The 20447-nt window shown below is 54.5% G+C and overlaps 2 protein-coding genes and 1 long non-coding RNA gene across 5 annotated transcripts in view; 1 reads left to right on the top strand and 2 right to left on the bottom strand.

Annotated features, from left to right (window-relative positions):
* LOC127462141 (uncharacterized) lies at window positions 1–2268 on the top strand. Its single transcript, XR_007900307.1, has 3 exons — window positions 1–486; window positions 566–745; window positions 1954–2268. It is a non-coding gene; the product is annotated as an uncharacterized LOC127462141 (long non-coding RNA).
* Window positions 2269–4229: 1961 nt separating this feature from the next.
* LOC127462109 (maestro heat-like repeat-containing protein family member 6) lies at window positions 4230–12263 on the bottom strand. 3 transcript variants are annotated; one of them, XM_051770503.1, is made up of 18 exons: window positions 11873–12263; window positions 11496–11734; window positions 11191–11255; window positions 10759–11076; window positions 10265–10412; window positions 8698–8807; window positions 8384–8532; window positions 8006–8153; window positions 7573–7760; window positions 7348–7485; window positions 6974–7088; window positions 6705–6842; window positions 6275–6451; window positions 5988–6143; window positions 5727–5828; window positions 5220–5322; window positions 4887–4955; window positions 4230–4595 (listed from the first exon to the last, which is right to left on the bottom strand). In XM_051770503.1, the coding sequence occupies exons 2-18, from the start codon at window positions 11614–11616 to the stop codon at window positions 4465–4467; spliced, it is 2376 nt and encodes a 791-aa protein (XP_051626463.1). In that variant the 5' UTR covers window positions 11617–11734; window positions 11873–12263; the 3' UTR covers window positions 4230–4464. The 3 variants fall into 3 exon arrangements, with proteins under 3 accessions (XP_051626463.1, XP_051626462.1, XP_051626461.1); XM_051770502.1 differs by lacking the exons at window positions 10265–10412; window positions 10759–11076 and adding exons at window positions 9035–9182; window positions 9529–9846 and having other exon boundaries at window positions 11496–12263; XM_051770501.1 differs by lacking the exon at window positions 10265–10412 and adding an exon at window positions 9035–9182 and having other exon boundaries at window positions 11496–12263.
* Window positions 12264–14779: 2516 nt separating this feature from the next.
* The window catches only part of DAPK2 (death associated protein kinase 2), a 42133-nt gene continuing 36465 nt past the window's right edge, over window positions 14780–20447 (bottom strand). The window contains exons 10-12 of the mRNA XM_051770524.1: window positions 18904–18993; window positions 18651–18731; window positions 14780–18127 (exon numbers count right to left, since the gene is read on the bottom strand). Coding sequence (XP_051626484.1) covers window positions 18053–18127; window positions 18651–18731; window positions 18904–18993 — 246 coding nt within the window. The 3' untranslated portion in view covers window positions 14780–18052. The remainder of the gene's footprint in view (window positions 18128–18650; window positions 18732–18903; window positions 18994–20447) is intronic.

A 20447-nucleotide genomic window follows, 5' to 3' on the forward strand; every position in this document is an offset into this window, starting at 1 on the left:
CTCTCAGCTTGCCAGGAGAGCCTCACTGAGCTCACTGGATGCTCAAGCAGGAGACAGGAGCAGAGATCTCAGACTACCTGCTCTGGAAGGTCCCACATAACACAACTTTTTTTCATGAGGAGAAGTTGTTTACCACAGCCTCAGAGGAGGGATTTTCCCTGATTCTTGCACTAGGGAGTGGGAGAGAATCTAATTCTTTTCACAGGAGTTCCCTGATATGTGGGTGCAGGGTCAAGAACAGCCCAAGCCCTGTGGGGACTGTTCAGTCGCCCTCCTGGAGCCCAAAAGATTCCCCCAAAGTCCTGTTATCTGGTGGAACTGAAAGCCCCAGAGCTGGAAGACTCCTGTCAGTGCCCTCTGGAGTGATAAGAGTTTTATCACTCAGTGTGTCTCTGCCAGGCTACGTTTTGCAGAAGTGGTGACAGAAGGAGAAGGAACCGTGACATCCCTCACAGCCTCAGGAGGGTGTTTATGTGCCACTTGCAGGTAAATAACACCTTGCAGGTAGGTAATACCTTGTCAGCTGCTTCCCCTTCAGTGTATTGTCCATTTCATATCCTTTTAGGGGGCAAAGAAGGTGCCACCCTGATAATCACCACTCCAAACAAAGGCATGAAGCTGATTCAGTGATATACAATGAACCGAGTCCTGCACAGCCATCAGCAACCTCCCAAAACTCAGCCCTCTGATTTTCAGCATGTTTTCTGAGAAGCTCCAGTGTCAGCAAAAGCACTAACTAGGACAGGTCAGTCACTTACTTTCCTTTCGAAAATTCAGCTGTGTCTCCCAAATTAACATTGCTCTGTCACGGGCTTCCAAAGCTCCTGCAGATCCTGCAGTTTGTTAAAGACCAGGCATCCCCTCGCATGTGAGCAGTAACAACAGCAACAAAGGGAGGGAGACAGACAGGCACTTCAGATCACAGCAGGTTGTAAGCACTTTAATTAATTTTAATTACAAAAATTGCTCGGAGCTGAGGCATTGCAGGCTGCCAGTGCAGGTTTGGTCAGGAAGAGCCTGTCCCCAAAGGCATTGAAGGTCATCCCCCAAACTGGCAGGCAGCATTGCCATTTTTGTCACACTCGGGCGCTGCTGTGTTTTCATTTCAGGTTAAAGTTGACAGGAGAGGCTTTTATTGCCCTCTTTTGTTAACAGAAGAGTTTTCTAACAGCAAACGTTGAGTGGTGTGAGAACACCCTGCTGGGTCTGCCTTTAACACTGCACATGAACTGCTTGCACAGACACTTGTAACCCAAGGCAGGTGGGCCAGTGGTGAAACAGCCTGGGTTGCCCCACACCTTTCTTTGGCCCATGGAGCTTTCTGTGACCTGAACTTCTCAAAAGTGAAACCCATCTGAACAGCCCATTAGGTTTTGCTTTACTCAGTGGAGCCAAAGCCATTAAAAAGAGTAAGTGTTGTGTTCACCATCAGCAATGGGAAAAAATTCTCAGTCCCATTTCTAGCAGCCCGTAGCCTCTTGATTTTCCAGACAAACAGAATGGACATCTGGAATTCTCCCAGAGTGGCTTTTTAAAGAAATAAACAGCTGGTGCTCCTTGAGATGAAAAAGCTGAGTGGAAGTACAGTTTGGGGTAAGGAGAACAAGGCAAGAAATCTGCTGCAAAAGTGAGACAGTAAGAAAGGAACCCACATGGTCTTGAAAACTTCCTCCTTCTTGGACAATGTAGAGAAGTGTCCAGGCACATTTATCTTCACTCTGTTCCTCAGAGACTTTCTTCAGAGGCCTTTTCCTTCCAGATATTCCTACAGAGGGTCACTGCTGTTTCTCAAGTGATTCAGGCCCTGCCTCCCCTGCCCCATCTGCCCCAGACTGTACATTCCTAAGTGGAACATAACCACTGAACTTGTATTTTCTGCCTCCTTGGCACTTATGCTGCAAAACCAAACTTTTCATTTTCATGAAAACTGCCTCACTCTTTTTTTCCCCACAGTACCTTATGGACAGTGTAAGCTGGCAGATTTTCCCTCTGAACATATGGATCTCACTGATAAAGCCTATCTCCAGCACTTAGTCCGTGCTGTGCAGTCTGTGCCACCTCAGCTGCATCCCACCCGTGTTTGGGAGGCTCTAAAACCCTTCCAACTAAAACAAAACAGCAACTTGGAGATGTGTTAAAGTTCAAAACCCCTGGTGTGATTCTACAGTTATTAATTAGCACATCCAACAAGGTGCCTGCCCTCTGAAGGGCATTAAAATCCCATGAGACAGAGGCTGAAGAGCAGGGACCTACTACACCGGGTTAAGCTGAACAGCTGGAGGTGTTTTTCAGCACCATTAAAAATAAATAAATAAACCTTTTCAGCTGCTTTTCAGCCCCTTGTCGTGGCTCTCAAATCATTCTAAACATGACAGAAAAAGAATTCCATCATTATTAAAGGGCCCTCGGTGACTCACAGAACAGAAGCTGCACACCTGAAGCGTGACTCCTCTCCAAGTCTCCTTTCCTTCCGTGCTGGACTGAGCTGTGGGGGAGTGGCTGTCTCTGGAGGCTGCCCTGGACTGTCACCTGGGATCAGGCACCAACCTGCTGCTCTGGGGATGGCCGAGGCTTTCACTCAACACAGCCACAAGAGGTCCTGTTGCCACATGGCTCAGGGATGTGGAGGTTGCTTTGCTCACTGCCCTGGTGCTGAGGGCTCCCAGCTGGGCAGGTCAGAAACACGAGACCTGATCTGCATTTCAGCTAAAATCAAATTTATAAGGGCTGTTGTTCGCTTTTTTCAGTCCTGTGCTGAAACTGCCAGCCCGACTCCCAAAATTCCACATGGACGAATATTGCTCCCAGATAAAAGGTGCCAGGACAGAAAGCTCTTGCTGCCCACGGAGTGCCCACGCTGGCCAAACAACTGCACCAGAAAGCCAAAGGTTGCAGGCTTTCTTTGCTGGGGATAAGGGCTGTTGTTTGCTTTTTTCAGCCCTGCACTGCACCTGTCAGCCCGATTCCCAAAATTCCAGATGGATGAAGATTCCTTCCAGACAAAAGGTGCCACACCAGAAAGCTCTTGCTGCCCACCAAGTGCCCAAGTTGGCCCACCAACTGCACCTGAAAGCTGAAGGTTCCAGGCTTTCTTTGCTGGGGATAAGGGCTCTTGTTTGCTTTTTTCAGCCCTGCGCTCAAACTGCCAGCCTGACTCTCAGTATTCCATACAGATGAAGATTCCTGCCAGACAAAAGGGGCCACCACCGAAAGCTCTTGCTGCCCACAGAGTGCTGAGAGTGGCACACCAACTGCACTCGAGAGATGGAGGGTCAGGGCTTTCTTTCCTGGGTGGAAGGGCAGTCGTTAGGGTTAGGGTTAGGATTAGGGTTAGGATTTTGAATTAGGGTTAAGTTTAGGGTGAGGTTTAGAGTTAGTTACGATTATGATCAGGGTTAGAGTTAGGGACAGGGTTATGTTTAGAGTTACAGTTTGTTTTAGGGTTAGTTAGGGTTAGGTTTAGAGTTTAGGGTTTGGGTAATGGTTCGGTTTAGGGTTAGGGTTAGGGATAGGGTTACGGATTTGGTCAGGGTTAGGCTGTCCAATTGCCAGAATTCCATATGGATGAAGATTCCTCCCACGCTAAAGATGCCAGGACAGAAAGCTCTTGCTGCCCATGGAGTGCCCAGGCTGGCCCACCAACTGCACCTGAAACCCAAAGGTTTTAGGGTTTCTTTCCTGGGGGAAAGGGCTGTTGTTTGCTTTTCAGAGCCCTGCGCTGAAATTGCCGCTCCTGCCTTCCATCCCCTCACGATTTCCCCTCAGGGCTTCCCACTCCCTTGTCCCAGCAGGTCCTCTGCAGCACCTCAGCCCTTTATTATCTCCCAGTGCCCCGTCCCCTCAGGCTCTCCCCCAGCCCCCACAACCAGCCCGGCAGTGGCGCAGCCCTGAAGGAGCTCCACGGGAGCTGGCTCAGGAGGCACCTGCCAGCCCTCAGCAAGCCAGACAGCAACACATGGGCAGGCCACAGATGCTGCTTCCCGGCTGGCACAGGGCCTGTGGCCACCTCCCAGGACCAGCTTCTCAGGGAGCCCCACAGCTCCAGGCTCTGCCCACCCGCTCTGCTGGAAGTGTTGAGGCTCCAACAGAACCCCCCAAGGCCAAGGGCCTTTTGGGCACTTTCCCTTCCCCGCTGCACACCTGGGCAAGTGTTGCTGAGCACAAGGGCCCTTTTTCCCCTCTTCCCCTTTGTGGACACCAGGCATGAAAAAACTTGCTGGGCCTCTGTGTTTCATAAGATGTATAGATATATTTGATATTCCCACACTGGTGTAAAAGGCCATCCTTGCAGAAAAGAGGCATTTTCCTCTTCAGAGGCATTTTCCTCTTGGAGCTGCTGGAGTCTGGAGCAGGGAGCTGTTTGTACAGCCCTTAGCATGTACAGTTTGGAATGGCCAGGCCTGCAATGGCGAGTCTGAGGTCATCAGTCATTCCTCTCAGGGCTGGAACAGAGAGGAATGGAGGCTACCGGAACCTGGTGGATTTAGATTTCGGTGTTGGTTTAGGTTTAGATTTGTGGACATCCTTGATGATTTTCAAGGTTTCAGCTGCCCGCTTTGAGATGGCAGGGCTGTCAGCAGTCATGCCTTGAATGGCTGGAAGAGAAAAGACCGGAGCCAAGATCAGAGCCAGCATCTGCAGGGACCCGAGGAGCCCCTCCTGGCAGAGCCATCCCACCCAGCTCTTGCTGTGGCCAGGAGGGAGCAGGGCCAACGGGATCAGCCAGAAGGTGCTGGCCACCAATCCCCCCGTGCCCCTGGAATCTCTCTCTGCTCTGTCCATGCAGGGAGCAGAACCCGGCACAGTTGGGGCAGGATTGCAACTCCCTGCCCAGGCTCTGTGGTCCTCCCGCCAGCCCCTGCTGACAGCCCACTGCCCACACTCACTGTCAGTGATGACCTCTGTGATGAGCTCGTCCTCCTCCTGCCCCTTTCTCAGGTACTTGGCGGCGATCCCTGGGAACACAGACCCTGTCAGGGCCCCAGCGGCACAGCTCCCCCCCGGCGGCGCTGCCGGCCCGGCCACGCACCCTCCTGCCCTGGCAGGGCTGAGCCCGGGGCCTTCCCGCCTCAGGACGCCCCAGGGCTGGGCTGGCACAGGGCGGCAGCCACCAGGGCACTCGGGGCTCCCCAGCACATCCCCGGGCCCATCCTGCTGCCGCTGCAGCAGCCGGGGCTGGGGCCGAGCTGCAGTGGGGCGGGAGGGACCTTGTGGCTCACCAATGAACCTGAGGGCCGCCTCTCGCAGGGGCTCCTGTGGGCTCTCCAGGTGTGGCAGGGCCTGGCACATGAACTCCACCACTCGTTTCTTCTCGCTTTCCACCTGCAGAGAGCGGCAGGGAAGGGTTGGCTGGGGCTCTGCCCCTTGGCCGGGCGCTGCCTGCGCCCAGCACTGGCCTCCCCTGCCCGCACAGCCCTGAGGCCCGGGCAGCAGCCGCAGGGGCCGGCTCTGGAGGGAGCAGAGGGCTGGCTGCTCCCCGGCAGCCGCGGGGCCGCCCTGCCCCACAGCCCAGCTGGGCCGGGGCTCCATGGCAGCCTGGCTCGGGGGCAGAGCAGCCTGCAGAGGAGCCCGCACGCCCCAGGCAAGGCAGCAGCGGGTGGGGCGCAGGCTGCTGTCCCATGGGCAGCTGCAGCAGTGGGCAGGGGCACAGTGCCGGCCCCGCACTCTGGGCATCGGGGAATGGGGGCTGGCCTAGCCTGGGGCTGGGCCTTCCTGACCACCCTTACCAGGCAGTTGCAGAACCGCCATGGCTTGTCCGCCTCCAGCAGGTTCTTGAGATCCCTTCTCTTCAGGAACCTGAGTGCACGAATCAGCACTTCCCAAGAGGCCTGCAGAGCAACAGAGACCAGAACATGGCACCACGGCCCAGGGCACAGGACCCATGTCCCCGCACCAAGACCAGTAGGAGGCTGGGGCCCAGGAGGTGCCAGGGCAGGAGGCAGCCTGGCCCCCTCCCACGGGGACACCAGAGTCCAGAAAGTCCTCACATCTGCCAGGCGCTCGTTCTCATCATGCGAGAGGAAGAAGAGTGGCAGCAGGCTCTGGATCACGTGCGTCTGCAGGGGTTGTTTTCCCTCCTCCACTACCAACTTCAACACCCTTCGGAAGAGGTGAATGGAGAGCAGCTGCACGTGGATGTTGTCCTGATGGAAAGGAAGAGGAAAAGACCTCAGCACCGGCTGCTCCAGGCCCACTGGGGCACAGGCCTGCAAATCCACAGGCTACAGTTTCCTGGTAGCACCCAGCGCCTGGGGTGGGGGGCACAGAGCCTTACGTAGCCAAAGAGTGTCTGGAGTGCCTCAGCCAGATCCAGGGCAGTGGGAGTGGAGATTGGGATGCCTCTGTCCTGGACTTCATTGATGAATACAGAGAGGACCATCCAGGTCAGCTCTCCGTCTGCATCCCACAGTAGCTCCAGGAGGCTCTGTGTCAGGCTCTGCACACCATCAGCCTGTGAGGAACGCAGTGCTGTGCTGTGAATCCATGAATGGCTGCAGCCCCTACCCCTCTCTGGTGGGGCAGCCCCTCGTGCTGCCGCGGGGCCCGGAGGCCAAAGGCCTTTCCTGAGGGACTGGGGCAGCTGAACAGGGAGGCAGCAGAGCTGGCAGCAGCTGCCACAGCTCCCAAAGCCCAGCCAAGCCCAAGTGACTGCGTTCCCCAGCCCCAGGATTCCAGCACAGCTTCAGCCAACTGCCCCTTCTCACCATCACGGGATCCTGGCTGAGCACCAGGACGCCTCGGAGCGCCAGGCGACGCCTCTCTGGGCACTCGCTCCTGAGGTGCCTTGAAAGGCTCTGCAGAATGTTGTCTCCCCAGTCACTCATGTCCAGCCCGTCCAGGACCTGAAAGGCACAGAGCAGTGACGGGGTGCCCAGCTGGCAGGAGCCCAGACCCACACAGGGCTGGCTGGGCCCTCCAAGAGGGCAGAGAGGTGAAGGCAGCTCGGCCAGGCAGCGCTCGCCATCAGGCTCACCTCCACAAGGAATGCCATGGTGAGGAGCTCCAAGTGGGGCTCCTCCCTGCTCAGCAGCTCCAGCAGGTGGAGTGTGATGCGGGAACACAAGGGGCTGGAGACACCGTGCATCTCCCTACCAGAGGGAAAAAGGCACCCATTGACCCTGAGCCTGGTGGGCCAACCTCTCCTGGGATGGACTCACAGAGGGCTGGTTTTTCCCCAGGACAAGGGCACCCTGGGAGGCAGCTCCTCCTGTGCACCCACCTCTCCCAGCCTTTGCCACTCTGCTCAGCCATCCCTCAGTGACAAGGCCCTCTGGCCCACAACCACTGTGTGGGGTGCCCCATGCACAGGCAGAAATGACAGGGGCAGCAGGGACAAGGGGGTCTCACCTGGCCAGCAGACCCACTGCGTAGTGGTAGGTGTCAGGGCTGAGGAGCGTGTCCCAGCCGCGCTTGCGTTCCATTGAAACCACAACTTCCTCACACTCCAGGTGGCAAAGCAGAGCCTTCACAGTCAGCACTGCAAACCTGTGTGCAGAGCAAAGCCCGGGTCATGCTGGGAGCCCTGAGCAGCCCCAAGGGCACAGAAGGCAGGGGAGGACTGGGATGGAGCACCTGTTGGGCTCAGTGGGAAGATCGTGTTGCTGCCAGCATCCCCTCCAGAAGGTGTCGACCTCCTCTGGCATCTGCTCTGTGCTGATGAGAACTTGGAAGAGCAGAGCCACGAGGAGATGGGGGGAGTACTCTGTCAATGACTCCGTGAACCGGAACATCTGCAGAATCTCCCAGATCACCCTGGTTGCCTGCAAAAGATAAACCACCCGGACACAGCTCTCAGTGCCCAGATGTCCATGTGGCAGGGCCTGAGCGTGGCAGGGAGATGCCAAGGAGGATGCAGGGGGAGCACCTGGCCTGGTGCCCCTGAACCTGCCCCTAACCTACATTTCCAGCCCAGCGCCTGAGGCAGGGAGATGCAGTGCTGGGGGAGGATGGAGAGCCACCAGAGAGGTGACCTGGGGGTGAGCAAAAGCCCTTCCCATGAACTCACAGCCAGGGCAAAGACATCTGTTTCGTCCCCGTCAGAGGTGGACATGCTGTGCATTGGCCAGTTCTCCATCACACAGAGCAACTCTGGCAGCACCTTTCCCACTGTCCTTCCTGATGAGGTGATGGTCCTCCACATGATGGCAGCAGCTCTGCGGGGCCAGAGTTCTGTGTCAGGGGGGTGCTGGCCAAAGTGCCTTGAGGAGCAGGGAGGGACCATGGCAGCAGGATCGGGGCTGATATGGCAGGGCTGGGAAACAGAGGGGCCAGGAGGTCCTGGAACTCTCCATCCCTCTGGCTGACCACGTGGGACGGGATGGACAGGGTGATGTGCTCTGAAGGCTGGTGAGCCCCGAGCCCCGAAGGCAGGAACGCCCTGTACCTGTCACATGATGGGGCACAGTGCAGGAGGGTCACCACAGCATCAGCAGGGTGTGCCTCAGTCACCCTCAGAAACTCCGCCAGCAGCTTCTCTTCTGGAGTAGCACTGGCTGCCAGTCTCTGGTGCACGTTCCTGACTAAGGCTGGCACCTGGAGGAGGCATGGGGGAGAGCTGCCAACTTGCCCAGCTTCCCTGACAAGTGCTTCCCTTCCCACCACACTGTGCTGGCCTCAAAGGCTGAGGAGGCCCAAGGGAGCTGGCTAGAGGGGCCACACCATCCCTGGGGGCTTGAGCCCTGGCCACAGGCTGCTTACTTGCTTTGCATCAGAGACACCGTTCTCCTCAGAAACCTCTGGAGGGGGACCATCATTCCTGCTCTGAGCAGGCCTACTGTCGGTGTCTGCACAGCTCTCCTGGCCTGGATCTGGCAAAGAGTGAGCACAGTCAGAGCTGAGGGGCTGCAGATGTCAGAGAACACAGCCCAGCCCACAGGCAGGGCCAGTCCCAGGATGCCCACTGCATGGAGCTGCCAGGGATCAGCCCCGGCCCTCTTCCCCCCTCCCTTTCCCTGGCCATATCCACATGGAATGGGATGGGAAGAGCCCCATCTGGCTGCAGCCACCAGTCCTGTGGCCTGGCTGTGCCACTCACCCTCCTGCTGGGGCTGGGGCTGCTCCACCTCTTCAGGCTGCTCTGCCGGGGCAACACCAGGGCCTTCCTCCTCCTCCTCCTTCACCCAGGCCACCTGGGAAACACTGGGAGGTCTCTGCTCCATGTCTCTGTCTGGCTCCGTGGCTTCCTGAGGAGAGACAGCACAGAAATGCTCTGGGTCACCAAACCCTGCATTTGTGCCCTGAAGGCTCCTGCAACAGAAGACTTGGGAACTCTCAGGCCCATCAAGTCCCATGGTCTGGCCTTGAGGGCACCTGCCACAGGGACTGAGATGCCTTGGAAGTGCTCCAGTTCACCAAGTCCCAATCTCTGGCCTGGAGGGGGCACATGGGAGAGCTGCCAGAGGGAGCAATTTGCCCAGTTTCCCCCGAGAAGTGCTTCCCATCCCACCACACTCTGCTGGTCTCAAAGGCTGAGGGGGCCCAGCAGACCAGTTGGAGGGCCCACACAATCCCTGCCCGCAGGCTGCTTACTTGAGCAGAGACAGCTCCGTCCCCAAGAACGTCCCGACTGGGAGCATCGGGCAGGCACTGAACGGGTGTGCTCTCAGTGTCTGCCATGCCCTCAGTCATTGCCCCGTCAGCCTCCATGGTGAGCTCAGGCAGTGCCGTGTTGGAGTTTGTCCCGTCATCGGTCACCGCGCTGTCACAGTTTGCTGTGCCGTCAGTCGACGCGGTGCCGACTTCAGGGTGTGCCTTGTGCTCACTCGGCGTGGGGTCAGGCTGTGCCAGGACCTCAGCTGGTGTGATCCTGGTCTTTCTACGCCGAATACCCAAAAATGTCAGAAAGGCCTGCAAGAAAATGGAGAGCAGGGAAGACAGGGATGTGCCATGGAGAGCTCTGCCAGCGGTGCCAGGCTGAGCAGGGACAGCAGGCCCAGCCCAGGGGGCCGTGGCTGCAGGTACCTGGGCTGCCCTGCGGAAGTGTCCACGGGCGCGGTCCTGCTCCTGTGTCTGCTCCCGTCCTGGATGTGGCAAAGAGTGAGCACGGTCAGAGCTGAGGGGCTGCAGGAGAGGCCAGAGAGCACAGCCCAGCCCTGCGCTCCACAGGCAGGGCCAGCCCCGGGATGTCCAGTGCATGGAGCTGCCAGGGATCAGCCCCAGGCCCTCCTACCCCCTCCCTTTGTCTGGCCATGTCCACACGGAATGGGATGGGCTGAGGCCCAGCCAGCTGCAGCCACCAGCCCTGTGGCTCAGCTGTGCCACTCACCCTCCTGCAGGGACTGGGACTGCTCTGCCTCTTCAGGTTGCTGTGCTGGGGCAACACCAGGGCCTTCCTCCTTATCCTCCTTTACCCAGGCCTGCTTGGGCACGCTGGGAGGTCTCTGCTCCATGCCTCTGTCTGGCTCCATGGCTTCCTGCAGGAGACATGGCATGGAAAAGCTCTGGGTCAACAAGTTCTTCAGTCGTGCCTTGAAGGCTCCTGCAACAGAAGACTTGGGAACATTCCAGCCCATCAAGTCCCATGGTCTGGCCTTGAGGGCACCTGCCACAGGGACTGAGATGCCTTGGAAAAGCTCCAGTTCACTAAGTCCCACTCTCTGGCCTGGAGGGGGCATGTGGAGGGCAGCCAGAAGGAGCAACTTGCCCACTGTCCCCCGAGAAGTGCTTCCCATCCCACCACACTCTGCTGGTCTCAAAGGCTGAGGGGGCCCAGCAGACCAGTTGGAGGGCCCACACAATCCCTGCCCGCAGGCTGCTTACTTGAGCAGAGACAGCTCCGTCCCCAAGAACGTCCCGACTGGGAGCATCGGGCAGGCACTGAACGGGTGTGCTCTCAGTGTCTGCCATGCCCTCAGTCGTTGCCCCGTCAGCCTCCGTGCTGAGCTCAGGCAGCGCCGTGTTGGAGTTTGTCCCGTCATCGGTCACCGCGCTGTCACAGTTTGCTGTGCCGTCAGTCGACGCGGTGCCGACTTCAGGGTGTGCCTTGTGCTCACTCGGCGTGGGGTCAGGCTGTGCCAGGACCTCAGCTGGTGTGATCCTGGTCTTTCTACGCCGAATGGCCAGGGATGTCAGACAAGCCTGCAGGAGAACGAAGGGCAGGGAAGAGAGGGATGTGCCATGGAGAGCTCCGCCAGCGGTGCCAGGCAGAGCAGGGACAGCAGGCCCAGCCCAGGGGGCCGTGGCTGCAGGTACCTGTGCTGCCCTGCGGAAGCGTCCACGGGCACGGTCCTGTTCTTGTGTCCAGTCCCGGCCGGGATCTGGCAAAGAGTGAGCATGGTCAGAGCTGAGGGGCTGCAGGAGAGGCCAGAGAACACAGCCCACCCCTGTGCTCCACAGGCAGGGCCAGCCCTGGGATGTCCAGTGCATGGAGCTGCCGGGGGATCAGCCCCAGGCCCTCCTACCCCCTCCCTTTCCCTGGCCATGTCCACACGGAATGGGATGGGAAGAGCCCCATCTGGCTGCAGGCTCCAGCTCTGTGGCCCAGCTGTGCCACTCACCCTCCTGCAGGGGCTGAGGCTGCTCTGCCTCTTCAGGCTGCTGTGCTGGGGCAGGCCCAGGGCCTTCCTTCTTTTTCTTCCCCCTGAGAAACCTGCACAGGCTGAAGCGTCTCTCCGCCATCCTACAGTCGGGTCTCGAGGGCACCTGCTGCAGGGAATGGAGACACCAGGGAAAAGCTCCGGGACACAGAGTCCCAGAGAATGACCTCGAGGGCACCTGCCGCCGGGACTGGAGACGCCTCGGAAAATTTCCGGGTCACCAATCCTGTGGTCTGGCCTCGAGGGCACCCGAACGAGAGAAAAGCCAACCAAACAGTATGGGTTTGCAAGTCCTGCAGTGCGGCCTTGAGGGCAGCTGCCGCAGGGATTGGGGACACCTCACAAAAGCTCCGTGTCACCAAGTCCCGCGGTCCGGCCTCGAGGACACTTGCACGACAGAAAATCCACCAAAACGCTCCGGTCAGAAAGGAACGAGTTGGCTGCACGGGGGCTCCGCACAGCACCGCTCCGTCCCGTCCTCCCGTCGCACGCTCCGAGGAGCACTGAGGTGTGGCCACCTCACCACCAGTACTATGTCCTCACGTGTCACAAAGGGCCCGGTGACACACTGCCACGTGCCCTGGGGACTCCCCCAGCCCGGCCAACCTGCCCCAGGTCAGAAGGAGTCCGTTCTCCAAAGTATCTAAGACAGCTGGACACGCACTTTAGGCACAGCTCAAAAACTAAGCAAACCCTCCCCTGCTGTACCTGTCCACGGCAGCAGAAGGAGCCCCCTCGGCTGCCAAGGCAGCCGCAGCGGGAAGGCCACGGGGCCTCCACACAAGCTGGAACGGGCTCCTTGGGAGAAGTGCTGGCTGGTGGCCCTGCTGAATGTAGGGGCAAGGGCACCAATGCTGCTCCCACCCCATTGCCCGGGGCTGCACCAAAATCAGCAGCTCTGGCCAGTCCTCGCCCAAGGAGACCTGCCACCGCCCCCAGTCCTGGCAGGGCTGGTGCCCCTCTCCTGCCCCACACAGCTGTGTCCCCGGGGCACTTCTCTGCCACAGGGCAGCCAAAGCCAGTGGGCACTGATGTCTGTGCTCTTGCAGGGGGCTGTTGGGAGCAGCAGCTGGAGCAATTGGTGGCCCTGCTCAGCAGCTATCAGAAGGCAGAAGCAGGAATCCTTTGTGGGATTGATTTTTGCGTGGAAGTGATGACCTGCAGCACCAAATCACCATCCATTGCTGACTTTCGCATTAAGATTAGATTGCTCAAAGATCTTGTCAAGTTTCCTTGTGTTATTTGGACTTTTTTATTGTATTCTGCAAAATAAAAGCTGTCCAGTCTGATGTTCAGTGCTCCAGTTGCTCCGTGTCTGACTGCGACTCCCAGCTGATATCCAGGGCACTGGGGAGAAGTGAAGGGGGTAGGGGGAACTCTGGGATGCAAACCTCTTCTGTATCTCTGATTAAGGTGCCACCCCACTGAAGGAGCAGCCAAGACAAGTTCTGGCAGCAGATGTCTTCTGCCAGTTGCTGCTCTCGTGTGGACACAGGGCACACGTGTTCCCACGGGTCCAGAACATTTATTTGATCCAAGAGCAATGGGGGGCCATGCATTGGTAGGGAATGGGCTCTTCCCCCTTGATCAGCCCCGCGCGGAAATAGCCGGTCCCACCTCCACAAAACCGATACAAATGAAGATTCCTCCCAGGGAAAAGCTGCCACCACAGAAAGCTCTGACTGCCCACGGAGTGCCCAGGCTGCGCCACGAACTGCACCTCAAAGCCAAAGCTCACAGGCTTTCTGTCCTGGGGCAAAGGGCTGCTGTACCCTTTGTTCAGCCCTGCACTGCAATTGCCGCCCCCCCCCCCAAAAGCAATACAAATGAAGATTCCTCCCAGGGAAAACCTGCCTCCAGAGAAAGCTCTTGCTGCCCACGGAGTGCCCAGGCTGCCCCACCAACTGCACCTCAAAGCCAAAGCTCACAGGCTTTCTGTCCTGGGGCAAAGGGCTGCTCTTCCCCTTTGTTCAGCCCTGCGCTGAAATAGCCGGTCCCACCTCCCCAAAATGGATACAAATGAAGATTTGGCAGCAAGAGCTTTCTGTCGTGGCATCTTTGGTCTGGCAGGAATCTTCGTCTGTGCACCATTTTTGCAGTGGGACTGGCAGTTGGAGTGCAGGGCTGAAAAAATCAAACAGCCCTTATCCCCACCAAATAAAGCCTGCAACCTTTGTCTCTCTGGTGCACTTGCTGGGCCAGCCTGGGCACTCCCTGGGCAGCAAGACCTTTCTGTCCTGGCACCTTTGGTCTGGCCCAGCAAGTGCACCAGAGAGCCAAAGATTGCAGGTTTTCTTTGCTGGGGAGAAGGGCTGTTGTTTGCTTTTTTCAGCCCTGTGCTGCATCTGCCACTTCGCCTGCCAAAATGGCAGACAGACAAAGATTCCTGCCAGACAAAAGGGTCCAGGCTCGTGATCATCTCCAGGTGATGGTTCCCTGCCATCAGGTGCACCTGGGCCACTTGAACTTGTGACTCCTCTCACTGGAACACCCTGAAAATAATGTGCTGCCTACCCCTGAGGTTGGTTAGGTTTGAGGTTTATGTGAAGACAGAGCACACATTTAAGTGAAAAACACAGAGAATGTCAGCCAGTCACAGTGACCATACAGAAAAGAGAGAGGTAAAAGAAATGCCTCTGAGTTCTCTTTGATTCTCAACCCAACACTGTTAAATATATAATACACCTCTGCACATACAGCTTCCCTGAGCTACATATAAATGTGTGTAGGAACATGCACGTATTAGAAAAAAGGAGCAAACAAAAGTAAACGGAGTTCGGACAGCACTGAGCAGCGGTGAGGGCAGCAGTGGGGCCGAAGTGGCCAGGCCTCACTCCCTGCCAAGGGACAGCGGGCGGGGTGGGGACGCCGGGGCTGAGGAGGGTCCAGCGGACCTTCCCTCTCACCTCAGCACACCTACGAGCCACACGAAGTGTCGGGGCCGGCCGGCGGCTCCCCCGCGGTCCCTCCCGTCCCATCCCCTCCCTTGTGCTTCCCGGGAGCCCCCGTGACCCCTCCCCGATCCCGGGAGGGAGCATCAGCTCCCGGGGTGTCCCCGCCGGGAGGAACGGGACGAACGGGCCCGGACCCCGCTCCCTCTCGCGGCCGCTTCCCGGGGCAGCTCCCGCTTCCCTCCCTCCCTCCCTCCCTCCCAGAATTCGGGGACCGACCCCCCTCACTGCGCCCGGGCCCACACGGCAGCTCGTGTGGACAGACGGACACACAGACAGACACGCAGACGCTCGTCCTGCTTCGCAAAATTTTATTAGCAAATCGCAGTAACAAATATCTCTGGTTATTTTTGACAGTCTGTACTATTTCCCACCAGGCACACAAAAAAATAATCGGTATTTCTCTTCATAAAAATACATGTAGATTAAAAAAAAAAATCAGCACTAAAGTGAGAATAAAAATATTAATATTTTAATAAAAATACTTAGAGGCTGTTTGTTCTCCCCCCCTCCCTCAGACTATCACCTCATTTTTCTCCAGGTTCCCTACTACTCAAAAATAGTACACAGAAAATAGATTTTTCTCACCCACCAAAGCAAATTCTGGAACATAAATTGTTTTAATGAAGTTTCTGCATTTCCCCTCCCTCCCATGCCTTTCTTTTTCTTTAGTCCCTTAATAAAAAGAACCTGTAGCTTGTTCCTCAAACACCAGCAATGGTAAAGAATGACACCAACACGGGCACAGAGGAGGTGCCGGGGGCCTGTCCTCACCTCACCTGGGCACAGAGATCATGGAGACTGAACATCCTGAGCTGCCTCTCCTGGCTTTGTTAAAACACCTCTTTACATCTTTTATTAATGTACAAATAATAAGGCAGAGCTTATGGCTTCACACGGCCCTGCACTGCCCTGTCTGGCCTTCCCCTACTCCCCATCTGGCTCAGTAGTTGCCAGGATTTCACATGAGAACAGTGACCTCACCTCCATGAGAGCACAGCCCTGACCCAAACCCAACAGCTGTTTTAACCAGGGCTTCATTTGCAGAAGTGCAATTTACCTACACATCCCACAATCTCTAATTTGGGAACGGAAGGTGCTTCTGAAACTCCAGAAATTCAGAAAAACACCACTGGCTTGGAGTTTACTCGATTTTCCACATCCCAGGGAAAGCAGGAGGCAAAATTTGCTGGACAGGTTTTATATTTGTAGTGTTCTCTTTGTGAGAGGTGCCCTCCAGACACCGGGTTGTGGTTTAACCCCAACCAGCAACGAGGCCCCAATACAGCCACTCACTCACTGACCCCGTCCTGGGAATTAAACCTCGTGGGTTACTTTGAGATAAGAACAGTTTTATCATTGAGCTAAAGCAAAATATAATAATAATAATAACAATAATTAACAATAATGAAAAGGAAAAGAGAGAGCAGTAACACCCAAGGAAGACAAGTGATGCCAGTACAACTGCTCACGCCCGGCCCAGCCTGAGCAGTGACTGTGCCCCAGCCAGCTCCCCCAGCTCATACATGGAGCACCATTCCATGGTCTGGAATGTCCCTTTGGAATGTGACCATTGAGGTCAGCTGTCCTGGCCATGCTCACTCCCAGGTTCTTGTGCAGCTCCTCACTGGCAGAGCCTGGGAAACTGCAAAGTCCTTCACTTGGGGAAACACTACAGAACAACCCCTAAAACATCAGTGTGATCAACATACCCTCCTGCTGAACCCAAAACACAGACCAGCTACTAACAATAAAATCAACTCTATCCCAGCTGAAACCAGGACACACTGAAACAACAGGTTTTCCTGTTATTGCTCCCTCTTAACACAGCACTTTTTGAGGGCTCTGCCTCAAGAATTACACAGAAAGCTCATAAATACATCTCTTAAATGTGAAGAGAAGCCCATGCACTGCCCCTTATCCCTTGAGCAGGCACATGTCACAGGCTAAGTGGCAGCACAAGACATGAAATAAAAGGAAATTAAATAAATAGTAGCAAAATGCAGTGCCATACTGGCAGAAACATCCACTCTCCTGCTTCCACAATTCCTGCACCCACATTCTCTTTCCCTTCCTTCAACCTTCCCAGTCCAGGATCACCTTCACTCCCTATGTGTCCCTCTCACACTCCTTCCTCCCCACTGCTTTTTTTCCTCCCACCACCTCCTTCATTTTATGCTTCTTCCATCAAATCCTCCTTTCTGCCTCCCTTCTCCAATGCTTCTCCTACATTCCCTTCCTTTCACAGAAATACTTTCTTATCAACTGCATTTTAGTCACTACCTAAGCAGGGATACCAAGTTATAAATAAAAGTAGCATGTTTTTATTTATTTCTTAGAAACTGGAAACCACCTGACACTAGTTTTCAACACCAGTTCACACCTTCTGCTCTAAAACCTCAGCCTAGAAGTGACCAACATAAAGCCAAACAAAACCAGTTTCCTTGTCCATCTATAGTTGTTTCTAATAGGCTTTCTGATTTTTAATTTATTAAATGGCAAAATAAATATGAATTTCTAACAACAAACACATTCAATGAAAAAAAATAACCTATTCTATACACATTTTTTGGTACCAATTGAACAATACTGGCTTAGAAACTAATAATAGTTAAAATGATGCAACTTCCCAGTGCAAAGATGTTACATCAGTATCAAAGTGCTCACTTCCTCAATTTTGGATACAACCCCCTGAATAAAAAGCAGATGTTTGCTGTCTGGGTTAAATGTAAATAGCTCCTGCACAAATAGGTGTTAACCCATCTCCAATTTGCTGACAATAAATAACATTGACAACAATAACAAAGTCCAACAGAGACTATTTCTTCAAATACCTGGGGTTCTTAAAGGCCCTGTTTTGGTGAATATCCTGCCATCATCCTGTAAAAACATTGGATTTGGGTGCATGTAAATCACTACAGCATTTTTTCTCTTTCTCATCCAAAAATTGCCTTGGCCTGTGTCATCCTCTCAGTGGCCCCAACTAGTTGTACTCACAACTGGTTGTGTTAGTCCTCAGCCAGAGCACAGTCCTTGTTGCAGTGCAGAACTGTTGCCAAAATCAAAGATGTGCAATGATATCAGGATTTTCTCCTCAGTGACAGAGCCCTGCACACAGCTAACAAACCCTGGCAGAGATCTGCCATCACATATCCATGCTATTAACAAACACCAAAACTGCATTACAAAATGTCCTGACAACTCACTAACAATTTCCCTGACTGAAACAGTAATAATGCACAAAGTCTTCACCACTGTGCAGGACAGGAATTATTCTGCAGGAAAGGAATATCAGTAGAAATCCAACACCCTGAGTGCAGCCAACATCACAAACAGATTGAAGTATCACTGAAACACTCAAAGCACTCCAACTGGTGCTTGTGCTGTGGCATTTCCCTGGGAATCTCGCTTCCCAGTTTTCCAAGATGCTCAGTAGACATTTAATACCATCACCCAGCTGTTGGTGCTGTTTGAGAAGCAAGAAGCATCACACCAGTGACTCAGGGCTGCTTGCTTCAGCAGGGATGGAAGTCTCCTGTGTCTCCTGCCCATGGAATTCTCTTCACATTAGGATATGCTGCTTCTCCTCTGAGGAGGAACTTCTCTTTGGGAAAGATCCTCACTGTCACTCTCACAGTCCCTCTGAAACAGAAAGGCCACAATGTCTCAGGCACGTAAATGAGATACCACACTGCTCCACATGGTGCTCTGATATCATCAGTGCATCATCTGTGGAGGAAAGCAGAGCCAACAGGACCCTCACAGCTGCATTCCAGAAGGTCACAGGCGCTTCTGGGGTCCCCCACCCTCCATCACACACAGCTGGGCACAAGAGCAGCAGCAAGTTCCCTCCAGGACTGCTCATATCTCAGCCAGCAGGGGCACTGCCATGGGATCCGAACATCAGCTGCTGCTCCTTTACACAGTAAATGTGGGCAGCATCTCAAAGGTTTATGGAGTCACCAGCTCTCCCTGCACAACATTGCTGTCACAGTAACACCAGGCACAGCCCATTAAAGACACACAGAGGATGCCACGGTCCCATCAGGGTTCCCACTCCAAACCGCTGCCGTCCTGTTGGGCTGTGCATCCAGGTAAGGACAGCAAAAACCACTGCACAGGAAAGCTGGTTCTTCTCCTCTCCCCCTTTAGGAAATGCACCTACCAAACTCTCCTCCTGCATCAGGACCCTTTTCACCAGGGAACGGGACAAGTGGTTGCACAGCGAGACGATGCGGTAGGAAAGCTGTGGAGAGAGGGAAGAGGGGCAGTTTGACCACACATGTCCACACAGACACATCCAAACACCTCATTATCTGCTGCCTGCTGCAATTTTTCACTCAAGCCCTGTCCTGCCCTCTGATCCCACCGGGTTTGGGAGGCCCCACGTGAGGAGGGTTGAAGGCTCCCCGCCGTACCTTCCACCGCCTCCTGGCATATTGCCTTTTGAAGTTTTCCATGTTAACAACAGATGATTTCCGAACCAAAGCCTGTTGCTTGTCCATGGGCTGGAAGATAAAAGAGCAATTTAATTGTCTGGCTCCCTTTGGTGCATAAAATATGTACAATTCCCCACGTGCACTGGAGCTGGCTGAAGAGTGCTGGCTGGGGAGGCTGTGGGTTCATACAGGGAAAAGCAGAAGAAAAATAATTCAATCCAGTCCACCTTGTGCCTGGACAGGACTCCTTTGATCTCAGAAAAAAATCCTAAAACTAGAGGGTGCTAAGGATTGCTTTCACTTAGTAAAGCTGCTAAGCTGATTCTCAGTGCACACCTGCCCCACCTGCATTTTCTCTGGATGACAACACTACAGTAACATGGGAAAAAGTTGGCTGTCATTTGGTATTGGTGACAGGGATACATGCTGTCTGAAAACACTGGCTTTGTCCTTTAACCACACCCAGAGTATGAGAGCACAAGACATTGATACCCTGGCAGTAAATATGTAAGGAAAGAATTGCAATACCTGGCTATGGCAAACAGGAAGAAAAAAGAATATCTATCAGAATTCAGATGTGCCCAGCATTTGGGGATTTCAGTCTGGTGTTAAGGAACAGATGTTCCACAAAGCTTGACACACAGTCCTTCTGAAAATTAAGCACATTCCACTTCAAAAGCACATCAAAATTTGCATAAACCAGAGAACTGTATCTAACAGATTGAGGGGAGGAAGGGTTCAAACCCAGATCTGGCAAAAGTGAAAAGGGAAAGACCAGGTATGAACCCTTCTCAGCTCATGGAGTGACAACCATTCCAGCTGTTCTGATCTGCATATGCAGGAGGGGATAACAGAAATATTTGTACTGGACTGGAATGCAGCCAAGCCATGCACCTGGAGCAGCAAGAGGACCAAAGGAGAATGGAAGACACATCAGTGACAATTTAAACATCTTTTTCAGCAACATAATTGAAAATGTTTGTGACTACAAATGCCCTTTTCTCATCAGCTGCCGCAGGTTTAGCAGCTGTGCAGTATCTCAGCAGCAGTTCAAGGAGCCAACCATCACATTCAGATGTGATACACCATCTGACACAACAGAACCAGGACAGTGAAGCACTAAATACCATTTCCTCATGCTGCAAGTGGCTAGCACAGTGCAACAGGCTGGCAGGAATCGATTTGAAGTGGAAAAAATGTCACTGGCTAAATGTCAGCTGTACAGTCACCATGAAAAATGTCCCAGTGCCCTTTCCACAGCAGAACCGTGGCTGACTGAACAGCTCACTCTACCCCAGCCTGTGTATAATGCCCCTCCATTTATGTACCCTGCAAAGCAGGGACCTTGTCACTGTCTCACATCAGAACATCTTCTCAAAAGCACTGTGTCAACCAGCCTCCAGGACAAGTCACAACAACATTACCCTCACCCAAAGTGGCCCCATTTGATGGTCCTTCTCATTGTGCATTTGTTCATACAGAAAATCTGTGTGAACAAACGACCTGAGATCATGGCTGAGGGA

The sequence above is a fragment of the Manacus candei genome, unplaced genomic scaffold (assembly GCF_025592945.1).
Source record: "Manacus candei isolate 608988 ecotype Guabito, Panama unplaced genomic scaffold, ASM2559294v1 h1tg000119l, whole genome shotgun sequence".
In the NCBI taxonomy this organism is placed as follows: Eukaryota; Metazoa; Chordata; class Aves; order Passeriformes; family Pipridae; genus Manacus; species Manacus candei.

Coding starts and splice junctions, on each gene's coding strand:
- LOC127462109 (XM_051770503.1), bottom strand. CDS start 11,616: ATGGCGGAGAGACGCTTCAGCCTGTGCAGGTTTCTCAGGGGGAAGAAA. Junction 11,256..11,495: donor GCCTCAGCCCCTGCAGGAGG/GTGAGTGGCACA, acceptor ACTCTTTGCCAG/ATCCCGGCCGGGACTGGACA. Junction 7,089..7,347: donor GCAGTGGGTCTGCTGGCCAG/GTGAGACCCCCT, acceptor TCCCTCTGGTAG/GGAGATGCACGGTGTCTCCA.